Source organism: Parasteatoda tepidariorum, chromosome 1 (genome assembly GCF_982258835.1).
Source record: "Parasteatoda tepidariorum strain Cologne lab strain chromosome 1, Ptep-v5.0, whole genome shotgun sequence".
NCBI classification, from domain to species: Eukaryota; Metazoa; Arthropoda; class Arachnida; order Araneae; family Theridiidae; genus Parasteatoda; species Parasteatoda tepidariorum.
Window position 1 is genome coordinate 114,896,345 of NC_141755.1, and position 21,051 is coordinate 114,917,395.

Below are 21,051 nucleotides of genomic sequence, written 5' to 3' on the forward strand. Positions count from 1 at the left end.
GTCTCTAAATATGTCTAGACCACCTCCAACTCTGTTTAGTATTTATAACGAGTTAAATAAAGTTGTGTCATTGCGTCTGATGTGCATTGTAAGATGTTTAAATAACTAACTTTTTAATAGTTTGACGAAATAATTCGTACGTTTTGAATTTTTTTTTTGCTTGTTATACCCTTAAGTTTTTTAGTTTAATTATTTTTTATTAGCTTCTTGGTTCTGAAAATTATTTCATTATTTGAGGATTGCAACTGGTTAGCTTCGATATTTTTTTTAAAATGATGTATATGGGGGGTTCTAATTCAAAAGTTCCGTTTTTAATTTAGGACCACACGTTTAAAAATTCTTTATTTTACGTGCATTGAGTTTTTGGGGGTAATAAAAATGTGTTTAAATTAGTTCTCACAAAACGGCATTCTCACAAAAACGGCATTGAATCAACTAGTGGTATCCGTTCATCGAATACTGTCGCAGATATAATTCTTGTGGGGGAGTACTGTAGCGTATCTACCACTACAAATATTTAATTTCAATTCACTCGTATATAAGACATGTTAACTCTATTCTATGATGGGGTACCCAGAGATGCCAACTGCTCCGGACACGCCAACATAATTTTTAAAAAAAAAAACGGTAAATAACTACAAAGTAAATTTTGCAAATATTTGACTATTTTTGCTCAGGGCTAAAGAGAATAGAAGGGCTAGTTCACTCCGCTCTTAGAGCTGAAGCTACGATTTCCCTCCTCATGACGTCACTGTGTCCACAGATCTCGGAAGATCGCACGCAAAGATATTATGATAACTTTGCATCTTTCTCTTTGTAAAAATAAGTTAGACTTTTTCTGGTTATTAGCTTTCAAACTTTACGTAATTAACACATTATTTCGATTCATAAACATAGTTTAAAAAAACTTTCTTGGCCATTATATTAAAAAAATACCATTTTAAACTTATAAAAATATGTTACTAGTTGGCGAAAATAACACTATAAATACTTTATTTTAAAAAGTTCAGTTTTAACTTTAATTATTAAGAAAAATGAAAGCATATATGGACACTTTTTTATCTACATATTCTTTTATAACAATAAGTTGAGTTAAATTTAGAATCCCCGATTTTAAAATATGCCGTTAATAGCAATTTGTTCATACTTAATCATTAAGAAACATCAACCTTAAACGCTAATTACTGAAACAAAATAACAATTTAGGTTCATAATGACATTAGAAATTTTACAATTGTTTATAGATACTTAAATTCAAGAGAATATAATTTTTAAAAGAATCATAAATATTTAGAATAACTACATTAAAAAAATAAGTTATGAAATTAGGAGAATTTCAACTGTACACTATATATTTTATTTATACTTATTACTTACGTTTTAATTTTCTTTGACTTTATCCATTTTTTAATTTTTTTCACATGCCTTTCTTTTATGAAGTAACGAGGTGGTTTCTATTTAGAAAACGAATTTTTATAAAAGTTCTTAACAATAGAAAAAACGTATTGCTGTTTTATATTAACTGTGTCATTTTGGAATCCATTCTTTACATAGTTGTTCATTTACTTTAGGGAACACGCGGAAAATTATATTTTTTCCTTTTGTTTTTCTATCAGAATTTTTGCAAGTTGCAATTGCGCAAACTTGCATTTCGTTAATAGTTTTAAAATTTTGTAAATTCACGACAAAACTGAGGAAAGTCATTATAGAAAGTAACAAATTTCTTAGAATATATCACAAATAGAAATGCTCCAATATTAGTTAGAGCTAGAAAGGCCGAACGCTCTGTTCTTGAAGTAAAAGTGCGAGCTTTGCGCCAAAGTGACGTCACTAGAGAAAATCGGAGGATTTGCGCGGCGAGAGTTTCTTCAAAGGAGTGAACCAGCCCTTCTATTCTCTTTAGCCCTGATTTTTGCTTGCTTTTTAAAAGGTATAGCATGACATAAATACTATAAAGTGGTGAATTATATTAGCCTATAATAATTATTTAGAAATAGTGGTGGATAAAAATCTACTAAATTGAATTTATTAAACCAGGAATCACAATTGATAAACTATCACTTTAAAATATATATTTGCTGTCCGGAGCCAGTTGGCATCTCTGGACACCTTTTCATAGAAGAAGGTTGACATTGTCGATAACAACTCTCCTCACAGTCGTAAACCCAACATTTGTGTCGGCTGTTCAACGACGGTTATAATCTAAAATGTAAAATAAAAATATATCCATAGGGCAATGAGATATAGCCTCTATTTTTTATGATACTAATGTATTGGTTTTTAATGTGTTAAAATAACTATTTCTCTCTCTTTTTGTTTTCCAGATGCAATGGAAACCAACTATCAAGTAGCACTGTGCTATTTCTTCGTTCAAACTGTGTTTGTGTGTGTCGCCCTCACCCCAGTCATTCCCAACCTGTATTCTTTCATAGACACGAGGGACCCGAGTCCCATGCAACGCGTGGTCGTCTTCAACAAAACACGTGAAGTGTATGTGGGTGCGCGAAATTCCATCTACCATTTCGACAGCGATTTGCGTCTCAAGGATAAAGTGTCCACGGGACCCAAATTGGATAACATCAATTGCCTCCATCCTTCCTACCCCTGTGAAGAACATCAGAAGAAACCCACGGATGACGACACTAGGATATTGGACGTTATTCACCATCCCGATCTGCCACTCCTCTTGTCTTGTGGCACCCTCTACCAAGGTTTGTGCCAAGTGAGACCCTTACTGGACATGGCTTCCAACCATTTCAGTTGGGTCAAACCTTACAATGAAACCGTGGGATTTACGGCCGGTCGCGAATCTACGGTGGCTTTCTTGACCAATGGATACGGCGGTAACCCTTCTCTTTTCAGTGCGGTCACTTACGACGATCGACCTCTGGAATACACCCCTGATTCAGTGTCCAGCAAAGTTCTGGTCACTCGAGATGACGGATTTGCGTGGGAGTACAGTCACAGTTCCGATGTCACCTTTACTGGAGTTAATTTTGATAATAACTTTAAACCAAACTACAAGGTAAGCTTTTTCATGTTTGTTTTTACAAAAATGAATGTATAGTTAAGAAGAAAAAAAGTAGTAATAATAATTCTACAAAAAAAAACATGTGGTTTAGCTTAGCTGCCCTAAAATAGTTCTCCAAATTGACTTCCTTTAAACACCAAAGTTTTAAGTCATTCAAATGAGCAAAAGTACAATTTTCTGGGTTGCTAAATGATATTGATCTTCGATGGTTGATCTTTTCATCGTTCCTTGAATTTTCACAAAAATAAATACTTCTTATTAACGTTTACATGTTCAAATGAAAATTAAGGATTTATTTTAAAAAATTTACTTACATACAAAACGTATAATTTCAAAAAAGTAAACCGATTTTTTTTTTTTTTAAATAAAAACTTCACCACTGCAGTGCTAACTGCTACTCAGAGCTAATCTGATGCAGACGCAATATGGCGAGCCACAGCCATACGCCGTACACGGTGATCTCCCCCTGAATAGTGCCGAGTGTCCTCTCAGAACCCGATCTGGAAACAGTACTTTCCCTCTAGACCATTGCTTCCAACAATCATGCACGGTGAGCCGTGGTGGCTTAGGGGATAGAGCGCTCGCATTCCAGTGAGATGTACCGGGTTCGAATCCCAGCCATGGCTGGTCGATTAGAATTCCGCACCGACCACAGTGCTGACGTTAAATATCCTCAGTGGTTGACGGATCATGGGTTAGAGTTCCCTTGCCGTCAGGATTTTGTGGTTTTCCTCTCCGTGTAACACAAATGCAGGTTAGTTCAATCAAAGAATGCTCCACGTAGGCAAATTTCTCCCAGTACTTGATCCAGGAGTTCCCTTGTCTTCTGGATTGGTTTCAAAATGACAAGGCTATAGAGTTAAACATTGATGGTCGTAAACCCTAAATTGTATCGACTGTTCAACGACGGTTATAAAATCAAATCATATCATGCACAGTGTTGTACATTTCTCTCCAGTCTTTCTGCAATAACTCACCTTCTCGCAGCCCTATTACAGTTCTTTCAATAGTGGCATCTTTTTAAAGGTATTCTTGACTAACAGCAACTCACTATGTCAATATTTAACGTAAAATAATGCTTGCACAGTGGCGCTGTTAGCGCTAAACTAATGCGCCAGCCGCGAAATTTGAATAGACATCTTTTAGTTCCATAAACAAGCCCACCTATTTTTGTTTATGTAGCTCCTCTTGTAGTACTCTTTCTTGGTGTTAGGATTTTTCTTTCTTTCTTTCTTTTTTTTCTTCTTGCGCCAGAGCATAAGTATTAAATTTTATTTTTTTCGTACTTTAACAGACGCGAACAATTTTTTATATTCTTCAAAATCAATTGTAATTTTCGGTTTCATTTTCGATTGAAATTATTGTCGCAGAGTTTAGTTTCTTTTGTGTCATTATAGATCTTAAATAAGTTTTAATAGCTTTACCACTATTTTTTATAGCATAGGTTTTTATACTATAGGTTAAAATAAACTAAGAAAAACCTACATACAACCTAAATTACAACAATATTAAACATTTAGATAAATCAGACGAATTAAAAAGTTATCAATGCCGCTGTTAGCTAATATTTGTACAGAAAAAGAAGTTGCACTTGAATTTCCCAGAAAATCTTTTCATTACTATTTTATGTTTATATCTAAGTATGTAACATGTTTTTACGATGAATTGATGTTCTCGTTGTTTACAAAAAATTTACTAAGATCTTGGTAATCTTTATTCTTTACTAATTATCTTTGAAATTAATCTTTCCGTCTTGTTTCTAAATAACCCTCGCAAAATATCTGCTTGAATTTAGATAAAAACTAAAATTAAAATTACATTTTGGAAAGAAAGGGGAACAATATCTATTGAAAGAAGAAAAAAAAAACACGTTAATAATTTTTGATTCAACGATCGGATTTTGACATACTAGGACTTAAGCTTAATTGTTCGAAGGGGTGATCTCAAAGATGCTAATTGGTTTGACGTAATTTGAAATCACGAAATCAGACACAAATACGTAAAGTCTCTGAAAGAAGTCTCAATCTGAGAAATATGATCCTATTTGTTTGGCCAGGACAGCGAGAACTTTAAAAGCGACTAAAATGTTTTTTGCTCACTACTATAAAATTCGTTACTACAAAGATTAATACTTAATTAAAAAATTAGTTTTAATGCTTAAATTATTTTTTTTTATTATATTATTTAATAATAGTCACAATGATTTTGAATTCTGAGGTATACAAATTTTTACATCATTTTTAAATACTGTAGTTTTAAATGACAAAACATACTGAGCTGAAAATAATAAATCTAGGTAGGGTCTGAATATCACCTAGGCCTGGTAGGCGCGGTCTTAGGGCCCACATTTTTCGGGGGGCCTTTAAAAATTAGTAAAAAGTCCACAATATTACTTTTTTTTTAAATACTGGAAGAAATTTTTTTTCTCAAAGAAGGCATTTTTTTATTTCAAAATTTCTTTATATTGTGATAAAACAAACTCGTGTAAACATTGCATTTATCAAATTCCAAAGTACAGCTGAATTTTAATTGGTGCAATTTTTACTCCAACGGCTTAAGCAAATGCAACGAGAATGTATATTCGCAAAGTCTCTTATTAATGATTAGTGTCAACAAGAACTTAAAGCTTATTCTTAACAAATATGTAAAACTGTTGATGGAAGGCTACAATCTTTAAAATAATTCAGCTAATCAATGACTTTTAGCAAAAATCACTGATTTCACTTATTTGTAGTCATCAAACTTTTTATTTTCACAACATTTTATATTTTGCTTTAATATTTAGATGCGTAAATTTTATTTTAGAAAAATAATCTTCAATTGTCTGCTTTCAAAAAGTTTTAGAATGTTTCTCTTGAATTATGTAGTTCCATAGATTATTTTTATTGTTAGGACTACTCTTCAGAAATTTAATTTCAAAATATTTTGTTAAGAGCCCGGAAATTTTGTAGGTCTTGGGCCTGAATTTGTCTTGATTGGTCCCTGAATCTAGGACAAAATGAAATGAGAACCTAAGTCATTCTCTAAGGTCACTTCTCTGTTTTTGTCTGGCTTGAAGCTTAAATGCAATTTTTACATAGAGAACTTTTAATCATTAAGAAGGTTAATCTAGGAATATATAAAAAATTTTACAAGGAGAACTTTTAATCATTAAGAAGGTTAATCTAAAAATATATAAAAATTTTTACATGGAGAACTTTTAATCATTAAGAAGGTTAATCTAGGAATATATAAAAATTTTTACATGGAGAACTTTTAATCATTAAGAAGGTTAATCTAGGAATATATAAACATTTTTACATGGAGAACTTTTAATCATTAAGAAGGTTAATCTAGGAATATATAAAAATTTTTACATGGAGAACTTTTAATCATTAAGAAGGTTAATCTAGGAATATATAAAAATTTTTGCATGGAGAACTTTTAATCATTAAGAAGGTTAATCTAAAAATATATAAAAATTTTTACATGGAGAACTTTTAATCATTAAGAAGGTTAATCTAGGAATATATAAAAATTTTTACATGGAGAACTTTTAATCATTAAGAAGGTTAATCTAGGAATATATAAAAATTTTTACATGGAGAACTTTTAATCATTAAGAAGGTTAATCTAGGAATATATTAAAATTTTTGCATGGAGAACTTTTAATCATTAAGAAGGTTAATCTAGGAATATATAAAAATTTTTACATGGAGAACTTTTAATCATTAAGAAGGTTAATCTAGGTATATATAAAAATTTTTACATGGAGAACTTTTAATCATTAAGAAGGTTAATCTAGGAATGTATAAAAATTTTTGCATGGAGAACTTTTAATCATTAAGAAGGTTAATCTAGGAATATATAAAATTTTTTACATGGAGAACTTTTAACCATTAAGAAAGTTAATCTAGGAATATATAAAAATTTTTGCATGGAGAACTTTTAATCATTAAGAAGGTTAATCTAGGAATATATAAAAAATTTTACATGGAGAACTTTTAATCATTAAGAAGGTTAATCTAAAAATATATAAAACTTTTACGAAGAGAACTTTTAATCATTAAGAATCGTGCGCCAACTTAAAGCTTGGGGGGGGGGAATTCTTACACTAAATAAAACGAATAGTTTGGGGGGAATTTAGACGGGAGAATTTTCTTTTTTTTCAGTACATAAATAAAAGAAGCATTGTCATATTATGAGCAAGCAAAGTAGCACTCTTTCAAACAAGCTAACATGGAAGGGGGAAGTTAGCAAATTTTTTTTAGGGGGGGGAATGAATGCTCCCAAGAGCTTGGGGGGAATGGGGGCCACTGAACACAGCGCCAGAAAAAACTTTTATTTTAGCATCAAAATAACTGAAAAACGACTAGTTCAATAATTATTTTAGGAAATTCCTAAAAAATTATGAAAAAAGGTTAAAAAAATTTGTTAAAATTTAAATACTTTTTGCCCTAACGATATGTTAAGAATATTATGTTGAACATAGTAAATTTTTTACCACAGAATAAAATTCCACATTTCTCAAAAATGAATTTAAAATATGTAATTTAGATTTGTACAGTTGCGTTGTGTTTCCTCCTTAATATTTTTTTACCCCCGACCCCCTAAATGACGAGGAATTTCGTCATTTCCCCCCCCCCTCTCTCTATTCTGGACACAGCTTGAAATATGTAATCAAGAAAATGGATGTAGCTTAAAATGCACGTTTAAGAAAATGGGCAATGCTTGTTTAAGAAACCTTTGTCAAGCAATGAATTCGCTTAGTTCGTGTTTAAAAAAGTAAGGATAAGTATACACATATTTCCTCATTTAGTTGTTATATATGGATTGAGCATTGCACATTATTTGATGTATCTGTTACGGTAAATTTGATTAATCCGTTGATTGTATATAATAACCGGTATTTATGTATAAACACCACTAAATTTGGTAAATGTGATAAATTTTTGAAAATGTATCAAATTTACCGGTTTGTTTGCATAATTCCCAACTCATAATGATAAATGTGACATAAGTTCCTCACTTTCCGAAAATTCGTTCAGTTTGCCTAACTACTTAGCTTGTGAAGAAAATGTAATTGAATTAAATGTAGGAGAATTTGTGAAGAAAAATTTGTTTTGCTTCACGATGTTCCAGATCTACCCAATATCACTTCGAGAATGCGTTAGAAAGACATCGCTTTCTGGAGGACATCAGTGATGCGATGTGTTTGCAGGGGGCAATGCGAGTCTGATAAGTGCAAATGTACAAAATCTGCCAAACTTTGAAATTCTAAATGTCATAACAGTCTAATATGCTTAAATATATGTAAACTTGCAATACTTAGTAATTTGTAGTAATGCATTTAGCGTTATTTGGAGAAGAAAAAAATCTAGAATATGGGTTAGTTTTTATACATATATATATATATATATATATATATATATATATATATATATATATATATATATATATATATATATATATATATATATATATATATATATATATATATATATATATATATATATATATATATATATATATATATATATATATATCTGCTTGTAGTTTCTTTACGTCGTACTTGAGCTGCACAATGGGCTGGGAAACATCCCTAAGGATGATCCGAAGACATGCCATCACAATTTTGGTCCTCTGCAGAGGGGATGGCACCTCCGCTTCGGTAGTCCGACGACCTGCTTGCGAAGTCGAGCACTTTACGGTAGAACAGTTTAACGAGGACCTATACCGCACACCCTCGGTCCCTTCGTAGACTGATCCAAGTGGTCACCCACCCGCACACTGACCGCAGCCAGTGATGCTTGACTTCGGTGCACTACTGGGAACTGTGTCTTAACAGTCAGTCCACTGCGGGACTATAGTACCTTATTCAAATGCCGTTCAGGCTAAGTAAATGTATGTGACTTAAAATAACAATTTATTGACTTTTTAATTTTAAAATATAAAATATTTTAATTCGCGGTCTCTTTAGCCATAGTGTCCAACGAAAAAAATATCTTTCTGAGAAGTAACTACTCAAAAAAAAGAAAGAAAGAAAAAGAAAAAAAAAAACACTGCACTCTATTCTACTTACTCAATCAGTCATGATGTTAATCACATTAACCATTAAGATTTGGAAATTATGCAAAAAAACCGGTTAATATGATAGGTTTTCAAAAATTTATCACATTTACCAAATTCGGTGGTGATTATGCATAATTACTGGTTATTATATATAATCACCAGTTTATTACTTTTACTGTAAAATATCCATTTTCAAAACCCGTATTCAAAAGAGCTGTGTTCTAAATAAAAAGCTCACAGACGATCTATGCAGCCATGCTGGAAGTCTAGTAAAGATTCTACTTTTTTAAGTACGACATGTTTTATTATGAAGAGTAGAAACGTTGATTTTGACCCGCTGAGAGAGTTGACGTCATCCTCGTGTTCATCAGTGCGGAACACCATTGTTCTCTCTGATTTGTTGTTTTCCTACGTTATGACGTCATTGTCTCCCTTCAAAATGTATCCCTTGTTTTTGTCTCATAACCGCAAAACAGCTTTATTAATATGGTTGCTATTTAGCATGATCATTTCATGAATGCAAAACAAGATTTATTGCAAAATATTGTCCTTGAAAAACAGCTCAATATTCATCATAGTATAAATTAGCAGGGCCTAATTAGATTGTTAATTCGGGGTAATTATTTAAATGTTCTAATTTTGCACTTAATTTAAAGTTGTGCCTTGCTGATTCATTAATCTTCTACAGTAGTCACATTTTTACCCAAAAATACAAATTCGATCAATCCCGGGTAGAAATGTAAAGTTTATTTCCACTCGGTAATTACCTTTTCATGTAAACATAAAAAGGTTTTTATACAGTTTACGTGTAAACCTTTCCACCTCAAAACGAGGTCTCTCACAATCTGCTACGCTCATTACCCTAATACAAAACTACGAGAAAGAACTTCTTATGTATCAACCTCAATTTCGAGGTTGTCTTAGGGTTTTCCAGCTTGAAAAAAATCCTTGCTTAAAGGTTGTCTAAGGACTATTTTTCGAAGGCTCTGTAGCATGAAATGATGCTTTTTTACGAATGCTATTTTCATAACCAATATGTATTAAACTGTTCTACCGTAAAGTGCCCAACTTCGCATGCAGATCACCGGGCTATGCCATTCCTTCTGCAGAGGATCAAAGTTATGGCATATCTTCGGATCATCCTCAGGGATGTTTCCCAGACCGTCACCAATAGCTCATTGTGCAGCTCTAAATAAAGTACCTACCTACCTCATAACCAATATGAGTTTGTATACAACAGTTACTCATGAGTCATGACCTTTAGGTCAAGTTTAGTCAATCTTTAGACAGCGCCATCTATGTTTATTCAAAAAATGGCGAAAAACGTTTAGAAAATGAAGTAAAGCCATAGTTTTAAGAAACAGAATAGCTTTTGTAGTCTAATTTTTTATATTTAGAAACTTACTCCAGTGCTGCATTATCTGGGCACATAAAAATTTGTAAGAATGAAGAAAAAAATGGGGAAAAGGCGTTGATTTTGATAATTTTCATCTAAGTAAAAAAAAAAAAAATAATAATGTAGCCAAATTGGCGGTTTTAGAAAAAGTTTAATAACCTGTAAAAAATTTTAATTATTTGTCTGTTCTAAAGCTCCGATAATTCTTTACAGCAAAATGGCATATACAGTTTAAAATTATAGCTTTGCTTCAAGTGTAAAGCACTTAAACTGGCTTTTCTTATTTTCATTATACACACACGCACACATACAATAATTTGCGATAGGAACTAAAAATAATTGCGCAACCAATTGCATAAGCAGAGTTGGTGAGCATGATGCAGAGAATATGTATAAATGCCAAAAGACGAATGTGTTGATAAGAATATCTTTTTCTAATTTATGACGAAAATAATAAAGATATATGCTTCTATACCAAAATCATTTCCTATTAATACTAACGTTCAATATATAGTTGCAAGAAATTTAAAGATTTTGATATATCCCGTAATTACTGTTTTTAAAACATATTTTTAGAATTGTTAAATATTACATCGGTAACTGAATTATACAGTTACTAACTAAATATGAAATCAGACAATAATCTGAAATACTACTTTAAGTATGCTTTTGTAAGATGCTACAAAATATGTCTGACGTACAACGAAAAAAGAAATCATTACTGGGCAACCTCTTATGTTGTTGTTAATGTACGTCGCACTAGAGCTGCACAATGGGCTATTGGCGACGGTCTGGGAAACATCCCGGAGGATGATCCGAAGACATGCCATCACAATTTTGATCCTCTGCGGAGGGGATGGCACCCCCGCTTCAGTAGCCCGACGACCTGCGCACGAATGGGCAGCCTCTTAATCGTCCGACTTTTGTGCACCTCAAGAACAGTAGTTGGTCGGGGTAGCCTGGTTGCCAGGACGTTGGACTCTTGTTCGTGAAAAAGGAAAATTCGAATCCCACCGGCCGAAGAAACCCCGTATATTAAATGGTGACTGGTGCACGCTAAATCTGTCAGTGTCACTAAGTCCTCCAAAATCCCATAACAAATCAATTCCTCTGCGCAATTATACGCAATTATAGATTGATTGTTCTCTGGTTCAGGTCAAAATTACGATCTGTGGATGGATGAAAACGGGCTGTGACGTGTTTGTGTGGCTGAAATAGTATTCTTAGCCATAGATTTCGCCACTAAAAAAACACCCTTTAATTTACTTGCTGCATTGGGAAGTGGTAATAGAAACAACAGCAACAAAGAACTGTTGAACAGTTACTGACCTATTCAATAGATATAATTTAAATTTTTATTTTATAATTTCCTATTTTATAATTACTACTTTGAGATTATGAAAAAAATTGCATACCTTACAATTTTAAATTTTTCGACTATTGTTGAATAAAAATCAACTAACAATTATTAAAAATGTGTTTGTAGCTGGAATTACATTGTATAAACGAACTTAATTGTCATAAATGTCAACTTTCTCCAGACAACGGAAAAAAATATTTTTGAGTGGTAGTCTATTAACGCATGATTCTCGATTTTGTAAATTTGATTTATTAAGTTTTTCTCACCACTACTTCTAAGTATTTCAAAGGCTTATGTGAAATCGACCCTTGGTTACAGTGAAGCAGTCTAAAAAGTTTTCAAAATTAACCGAAAATCTGCAAATTTTAATTTGTCGTACTCTATCGTTTTTTAAAATATTTTTTCAAATCGACAAAAAATACTCCATCATTTGGCAGCTTCTATTGTATACAATTGATATATATTGTATACTGTATTGTATACAGAACAATTTTGAGTCGCTTCGAGACATGGCAAAATACGCACAAAAAAAGAAGTCAAATTAATAATAAAAAGCCTTAACTTCAGTATCTACTCTCCAGACTAAACTTATTTTTTCCAGGTTGCCTGTTATATCTTGATAAATCTGATTTCGTCGGTTTGTTCGGTTCGAAGCGTTTTTGTGTCTGATTTCGTAACTTAAAATATTGTTCGATTATATTCAGTTCAGTTCTTCATTTGTTTATATTTCTTGAGGATAGTCTTTCGCTCCTTTCCAATAAATGCTCCTCTTCAATATAATTTTCATTTAAAATTGTAAATTTCCACGTGCAATTTAAAAATTCAAATATTCAAAAACATGAGATATAAAAACATGAAAATACAAGTTCAATTTTTTTTTGTTATAGAAAAAATTTCTATCTGAAGAGAAGTTTACTTTTTATTTTATTTTTAAAGTGACACATTGGTTGTCATTCTGGCTTAAGACTTCAGAACTGTTTTTATTTCATTTTATTTATTCTTTATATTTGTCACGTCAAAAAATTATTCTTTTAAAAATTTCCTGAAGTTGGGAAATTGTTTTTCTTCTTCACTATCTTGAATTTGTTTAATACCGTCAACATGATTCTGATAACGCGGCTCCACATAATCACTATCAGTCTCGAGAATATTAGAAAAGTCAAGATTATTTTTAATTTTGCTATTTAAATCTTTATTTTTTAGTAATCTTTATTATATAGTATTTTATTTTTTTACCACGTTTATATAAACTTGCCTTCGTGTATGTCTGTCCGGGTGGAATTTTGTAATCGATTTTAAACTAACTTCCCGACTAGCTACAAACTTCAAATTTAGCACACAGTTCAGAATTGGATGACAATGCATGAAAATGAAGAGAAAAAAGACATGCAAAGTAAAATAAAATTAAAATTTTAAAAAAAATTATTTTCGAGATTGTCTTTTGTTGTCGATTCCATTATTTCAAATTATTACGTGTCAGGTGAAAAGATTTTTGCTGTCGAAGTATTTTTATTGGCTGAAAAATCACGTGGTAGGATCCAGTTTTTCCTCATTCATTTCCAGATTGTTTTGGTTGTCATCAGCATAAAGCTAATGAAAGTCGTAAAGGTATTGTTCTTCTATAAAGATTTTTGTATCCCTAATTTAAAATAAAAGTTATATTACTTTAGTAGTGGTCTTGTAGTAGTCTTGACTACTCTTGACTAAGAAAAATAATCTAAATAAAAATATATATTTTTAAAAACCACGTTTTTTGTAGTGAAGAATAATAATTAAAAAATAATAATTTTTTAAAAATATAAAATAAAAATTAAAAAAATCATAGTTTAAAATAAAAAAATTCAAAATAAAAAAATTCAAAATAAAAAGTAATATTTTTAAAAACCACGTTTTAGTAGAGGAGAATAATAATTAAGAAAAAAATTGAAAAACGAAAAACGTGGGGCGCATGAAATACATAACATACACATACATATACACATTTTCTTACTCATACACATGCACAGCTACATATACATCCACATACATATGCATATACAAAAGCATATTCCATATCCACATTCAGATACAATTACAATTACTGATATACATACACATATTCTCAAGAGCACACATACACACACTAATATAATATTACTGTTATGTATTTCATGCGCCCCACGTTTTTCGTTTTTCAATTTTTTTCTTAATTATTATTCTCCTCTACTAAAACGTGGTTTTTAAAAATATTACTTTTTATTTTGAATTTTTTTTCAAGTTAATTTTGTTCACATTCTTGTTATTTTTTATGTCCGAAATTTTCTTTTTTTTAACGTATTCATTATTTGTTTATTATTATTAGATTTAAAAATTTTTCTTTCTTTTATTTTTACATCATTTGTTTTTACTTATACTTTTGTTTTCTTCATTGGAATTATTTTCACGATTTTTAATCTAGATTTCAGGAGAAATGGGTAAGGACAAGGTGATTCTATAATCAGAAAAAGTGATCAATCAGTGTTCAAATTTATTTCTGTCGTTAATTAATGAACATAGCTTGATAGGCGGGACTCTCTTACGGTTTGTCTATGGTAAGAACTCCCCCCGCCATGGAGTCTGAGGCCGTCTGCTGCTATGGAAACAAGAATAGCTCATTTCAGGAGGAGGCCGGGATGGCCTGGTTGGTAGGGCACTGGGCCCATGTTCGTGGGTTCGATCCAAGTCGACCGAAGGCTCCCCGGGTAGTAAATGGTGACTGATGCACGTTAAACCTGTCGAGTCGCGAAGCCCTCCATGTTCCCATAACAAAGCAATACCTCTGGGGGTACTGATCCAGGAGTTTCCTTGTCTTCTGGACTGGGTTCAAAATTACAAGGCTACGTAGTTGAGTATTAGTAATCGTAAACCCAAAGATTGGGTTGGCTGTTCAACGACGGATATGTATTCATTTCAGGAGGTTAGCTTCTTATCACTATAGGGCTCTATCACAATTGACATCAGAAAAAGATTCCCTTTCTCTCGCTCACTCTTAGCCAAAACCTGTCCTACGCAATGATCCCTACTTGAAATAGTTAATCTCGTTGCCATGGGTCCAGACGAATGGCTAGGGGAGTTCTTTCATTAGACAAACTATACTTGTTTTGTTTGTTATCATTTATGTAAGATCTAAAACATTTCCCATTTTTATAGGTAGAATATATTACAGGTTTTGCTTACGAGGATTTTGCCTATTTCTTGACTACTCAGAGAATATCTATTGAGTCTGAGAATTATGAGACACGGTTGGTGAGGGTGTGCACCAAAGACAGCGCCTTCTTCTCGTATACCGAGGTGCCCATCAAGTGTCAGTATGGCCTCGAGGTGTACAACTTGGCCACTGCAGCCCACCTGGGCGTTGTGGGTCCCCAGCTGAAGCGTAGGCTCAAACTTGATAAAAAGGTCGACGTTCTGTTTGTGTCATTCATCAAAACATTGCCAGGACATGCTGCTACGATGGACAACTCTAAAGGTTCGGTCATCTGTTCTTTCCCCATGTCCACCATTATTGATTCTTTCACCAACGCCACGAGAGATTGCTTTAAAGCTGAACCACGGACACACCTTTTGAAACACGTGACTGGGATTGATTTGCCCTGCAACCAACAGGTGAGTGCCCAATAACACAAATAGTATTTCACATCATTGCGCGCGTGGTTTCGCTAGCGTTACAAATACATATCTGGAATCTAATAAAACCACCGCTAGCTTAAAATAAAGAAACAAAAAACGGGAAAATTTTATCTTATCTCAAAAGCTTGTAGTGTGGTTTAATGAATTTATTTAAGTATAAGGAAGGTTTCCGCCACTTTCGTGTTTTCGTTTAAACATTTGAACTTATATCCAATGTCTTATTTATCATTTTTGCACGTACAATAAACTAAACGGTTTCCTATTTCTATAAATGAAATGAGATTTTTATAATTTCAGAATTGGCACAAATTCCTCCTAAATATACTTTTTAATTCGCAATGAAAAGACAGTTTTTACTTTCAAAATTAAATATTTGTTACATCATAGATTAATGGTAGGCATAACGTTTATAAAACATCAAAAGTAGATCTTTCCGCAAATAGTGAGCTAAACAGCTAGCGCTAGTAAAGTTCAGCATACAAATTCTGAACCCTTAATGATCAGACGTCATGCAATTGCTGGAATTATCTTTCAGAAAACTTGTGTAATTTTGTAACCTTCTAGTGTAAATGTTTGCGTTAACTTTCTTAAGGGCCTTTCACACCTGCCGAGGGACTGAACTGAACCAGAGGAAAAACTCGTCATCCAGGTTCTCAGAATTTGCATATATGAATTTTTCGCATGCACTGAGTACTTTATTTAGGTTGCAATATAACTGCATAATTGACCATTGGTGACAGTCTGGGAAACGTTCGTGAAGATGGTCCGAAGACATGCTGTCACAAATTTGATCCTCTGCGAAGGGCTTCCTTGCTTTGGTAGCCAGACGACTTGCATGCGAAGTCGTGCACTTTAAGGTAGAACAGTTGGACCGATACCGCGCCCCCTCGGTCCATCCGCATGCTTTGCTAATCAAAGTGATCACCTACCCGCAGCCAGTGATGCTTGACTTCGTTGATCTGATGGGAATCATATCTTATGATCTGGGGGATCTCAAGATATTGAGGCGTACCTTGTTTGTAAACGAGACTGGAACGAAATTAAATGAAAGTGTGATGTATTTGTAGGAAGACTTCGTTGTAAATGATGACTTCTGTGGATCAGGCCTGAATCACTACATAGCTGGTCGTGAATCAATACCCGGAGGATTCAGGACCCATATAGAGAACCATGTTACGTCCTTAGCCACCACTTTGCAAGAGGGAAAAACAGTGGCTGTTGCTGGTTCAATCACGGGCCATGTCTATAAGGTGAGTACATTCAATCAAGTAATACTGCCGTAAGGTGTTTTATATAATCGATATTATACAGCCGAGCAATAAATGATTTCAACTCTTTGTCACTTTCAACACAGTGCAGTGAAAACTCATTTTGTTAATTCTATTTTAACAAAGCAGATAAATAAATAAAGGTGGCGATTGAAGACTGACACGAACAAATTTCGAACTAAGTATTGCTATTCTAGCCTTGCGTCACTAAGTAGAACCTTCTAACTGATTTACGTACAAATTTGATTTTGTCAAAATAGAAATAAATCATTAAAAAAAACAGGCATTATTTTTTTTCCATCTTTTTCAATCAATTTTTAATTGAGGGGATCGGTAAGAGAATTATAAAGTTTTTGGAGGTTGATAATTAAAAACATTTGGCGGCTCCTGATCAAAATGATTTCACACTGTGCCATCTGTGACGTCATTTTGCGACGCATTAATTGAAAAAAAAAAACTTGGTCCATTTAAATTGGAGCAACTAACAAGGACTCTGTCTTTTGTCAAATCTCTTTTTTATTAAAAGAGTGAAATTTAGTTCTTTTCTCATCACGGAATCATAAAATCTCATTAAAAACTGACAGCTTGGAGACATAAATGTGTTCTTTTCTGAGACAAAATAAATGAAGTTTTCCGTTTTGTTTGTAACACACTTCTGTCAGCTGAAAATAAAATGGCATTTTTTTCAGAAGCATTGTTTATTTAGTGTCAAATAGATTTACCTATTGAAATTAATTTAACTCCCTCTTTTTGTTTTCACTCGTTGATTAATATTTATAGTTATAAAGGTTTATTTGCAATTCATTTAATAAATTATATTGTTTGATTATGATTAATTTGATCGTTTGTGGCCTTTTTTCTGAGCTTATAGCCAGTAGATGCTTATTGGAAGACAAGAGAAAAATTTAGGTTTTATTTACCATTTCGAAGTCGGTATATAATTCAACTGTTTCTTCTTATTTATTTATTTCTTTTATTAGTGACGGCTGTTAAATAAATAAAGAAAGAAAATAGCAAAATCAAAGTTTTATTTATTTTTCTATTAAATAATTGCTCAACCTATCTTGGATAAGATATGACTAGATTCTTGGATAGAATAGACTTTTGGATAGAATAAGACTAGAATAATTGGGTATACTATAGACTACGTCACAGATCGTGTTATTCCTTCTAGATTTAACTAGTAAACAGCCTTTTCTGCGAACCTGATTTCCAGCAACAAGTAAAAGCATCAAACGAAGTGTCTTGTTTATAAGTCGCTACTCGCCAGGTTGGAATTGTATTAGTCTAGTTCCTTTGGAAGTAATTTATATTGTTGTTTTACCGAAGTTTATGAATTTAGTAAACATATTTAAAACTCAGTTTATTAATTAAACTAAAAGGTAAATGTTATTCCTAGTAAGTGGAAGTAGTTGTGCTTTTTTCATATTATACCCAATTTAGCCAACGTGTCTTAAATTAAGCTTTATACATGACACATTAATGAAACAAGTTTATTTTCAATTATTCTTCTGTATTGTTATCAATTAACTCCTTGCTTTTTTTTTTCCCTCTCTCTCTCTCTCTGGCTTAGTCAATCGATGATTAATAGTTTATTCTATGAACAAGGCGTCCCTCACAGTTACGTGTATTATCTGTTTTGATTAATGTATTTTGCGTTTGAAATAACTTAATATTGTAACGTAAAAATTTCCTCTGAAGAAAAGGAAATATCATGAAGGCACTTATTTGTGAATGATTTTTTTTATTAACGTTTTAAAGGCAATCCAGTTATTTATTTTGAAAAAAGTAGAAAAAAACGACAAAACTCTTGATAGAAGGAAAAAAAGGTTTAAGTCCAGGTTGACAGCCTGTTTTTACTTAGCAAACAAACCCAGTGAAAACTGAAAACTTCCTCATTCATCTTATATAAGCAGAGCCCGAAGGGAGGGGGGATACCAAGGGGCGCAAGTCATTACAGACATTGTAAGAGAATTACTTTTCCTTTTTTTTATTTTATTTTTTTTTACTTTCTACATATATTAGACAATTTTGTAGTTCCAAAACTGTAAATTGAATATTTAAGGATATTTTTGATTATTCCAGGAGTAATTTTTTACTATTTGGGGGAATAATTTCTTAGTGGGTAGTTTTTCCAGTCAAATTTATCATACCATAGATGTTCTACTTTACAGAATATATAACAAACATGAGAAACACATTTGCAATACGTGGTTTAGTTTGAAGGGGATGGGAGATTTTCAGGTGGCGAGATAGATTTAAAAAGATTTTTTTTATTTTCGGGGGGGTGGGGGGTGCGGATATTTTTTCGAACTTTGGTTTTTAATGGGGTTGGGTTTATTATATCTTTATGTTTATTATATCTTTAACTCAAAATAAACATAATGCGAGGAATGCACTTGTAACCAGTGCATTAGTTGAACATAAGTTTTAATTTTTATTTTCTTTCGGTTGGGGGGGGGGAGATTTATTTCAAAACCTTTTTTGATGGGATTATTATTTTGATCACTTTTATTTAATCTTTATTACATTTGTATAAGATGTTGGAGTTATAAAAGAAGTTTCTACGCAACACATTTTTTATGTGACTGCAGTGTTAGTAAGTCTTCTAAAGATTAAATTAAGAATAAAACTCCTCAATTTTGGCTAGAAAAATAAACTCATTGGTACCAGTTTATAAAGAATTGTAATGTAATGCCAAAATTATTGACTTAAAGCAGTGATTCCCAAAGTGTGGTACGCGTGGGGGTACGGGAACAATTTAGCGGGGGTTCGCGTTCTTATGCAAAATATCTTGCAACAAACGAAAATTTCAAAAAATTTTATTTGAAAACAAAACTGGCCATAAAGTTTACGATTACGATTGTCTATTTTTTGCAGAGGTAACAGTTAATAATTAATGGTGTCAACAGCCAGTTGTGATTTTTAACTTTTGTGCAATTTTTTATAGTAAAAAATACATAAATTTTTTTATGAGTGGTACACAGCGTTACGAAAAATTTAGAAAGGGTACACAAAAGTAATAAGTTTGGGAAACACTGACTTAAAGGATCCCAATAGGGGAGGAAGAAAAACATTTTCTTGAATATAATGAAGCAAAAACAAAACTATAATTTTGAAAGGTTTTATACATATAATTATAGGCGTAGCGTCGGGGAGGGGGCACGTGCCCCGTCAATATTTTTTCTAAATTTTTAAATTTTCTGAAACTATTATTTTTTAAAACGAAAATACAATTAAAACTATTTTTAATTTAATAAAAATCAATAACTTTAGATAGTTTTATCAATAATTTAACGAAATAATTCTATGTTTAGCATTTTTTTGCAAGTGGTATTTTAAAACCCATTTAATGATATTTTTAAAATTATTTCGATTATTATTACATGATTTGAGCATTAGTTTATAACAGTGGTTACTAGTAATTTAGTTTAATTTATGTTCAATATATTTTTTTAATTTCAAATATATTCTATTAACATAATGTTATAATTTTTAGATATACCATATACATTTTGTAACTGTCGAACGTTTTTAGTATTGTTTTAACTTATTTTTGTCCTACAGCATTAATAAACAACTTCCAGCTTGTTTAGAACTCTAAATTTATGTTCTGATTTGTTCTACTTATAAATTTTTAGGGGTAATTTGATAGAATACTTATACTTAATATTCACATAATTTTTAACCAATAAGTTTTATTTCCATACGCATTGGATAATACCATATTCTTTTTTCATTACTAATAAATTTTAAATCTAGCGTATGAATTTTCCGTCTGTTTCAATAGAATATGTTCTAAACTATTTTATTGATTATCAAATAAATTTTGTAAACCTAGCACCGGACTTGGAAGAACAGGATTGCACTAAACGCTTTAAGATATAAGAAAGTGGCATATTATTGCACATAGAGTAAATGTTATTCTTAAAGGAATTTTCATATCAAGGAATGTTAAGTTATAAATAAAGTGCATTATCATTTCTAACATCATTATTTAAATATTACTTACTTTGAGTTTCATGTTTATTTATGTTTTCCTTCTCCCACAGGTTAATTTGGAGAAAACGAATAAACCGAACTGCTTACTGTATGTGAAAAATATTTCTGATCAAGAAATTCAAAAATCTAATGCTTTTGATCCCAGCCATGAAAATATTTATTTCCTAACAGGCAACATGGTAATAATCCTATCCTTTTTAGTCAAATATTTTCAACAATTAAAAAGATGAATTTGAACATAATGGTCATATTTCCCAAGTAGGGGAGTGTCGGGTACCCCCGCCCACTGTCAATT

The 21,051-nt window shown here is 32.0% G+C and overlaps 1 protein-coding gene across 4 annotated transcripts in view; it reads left to right on the forward strand.

The window, feature by feature from the left end:
* The window catches only part of LOC107436100 (hepatocyte growth factor receptor), a 75,737-nt gene that overhangs the window by 24,431 nt on the left and 30,255 nt on the right, over nt 1-21,051 (forward strand). For all 4 annotated transcript variants that reach the window (XM_043050122.3, XM_043050123.3, XM_043050125.3 and 1 more), the window contains exons 2-5: nt 2,325-3,025; nt 15,007-15,462; nt 16,554-16,736; nt 20,807-20,935. In XM_043050122.3, coding sequence (XP_042906056.2) covers nt 2,330-3,025; nt 15,007-15,462; nt 16,554-16,736; nt 20,807-20,935 — 1,464 coding nt within the window. In that variant the 5' untranslated portion in view covers nt 2,325-2,329. The remainder of the gene's footprint in view (nt 1-2,324; nt 3,026-15,006; nt 15,463-16,553; nt 16,737-20,806; nt 20,936-21,051) is intronic.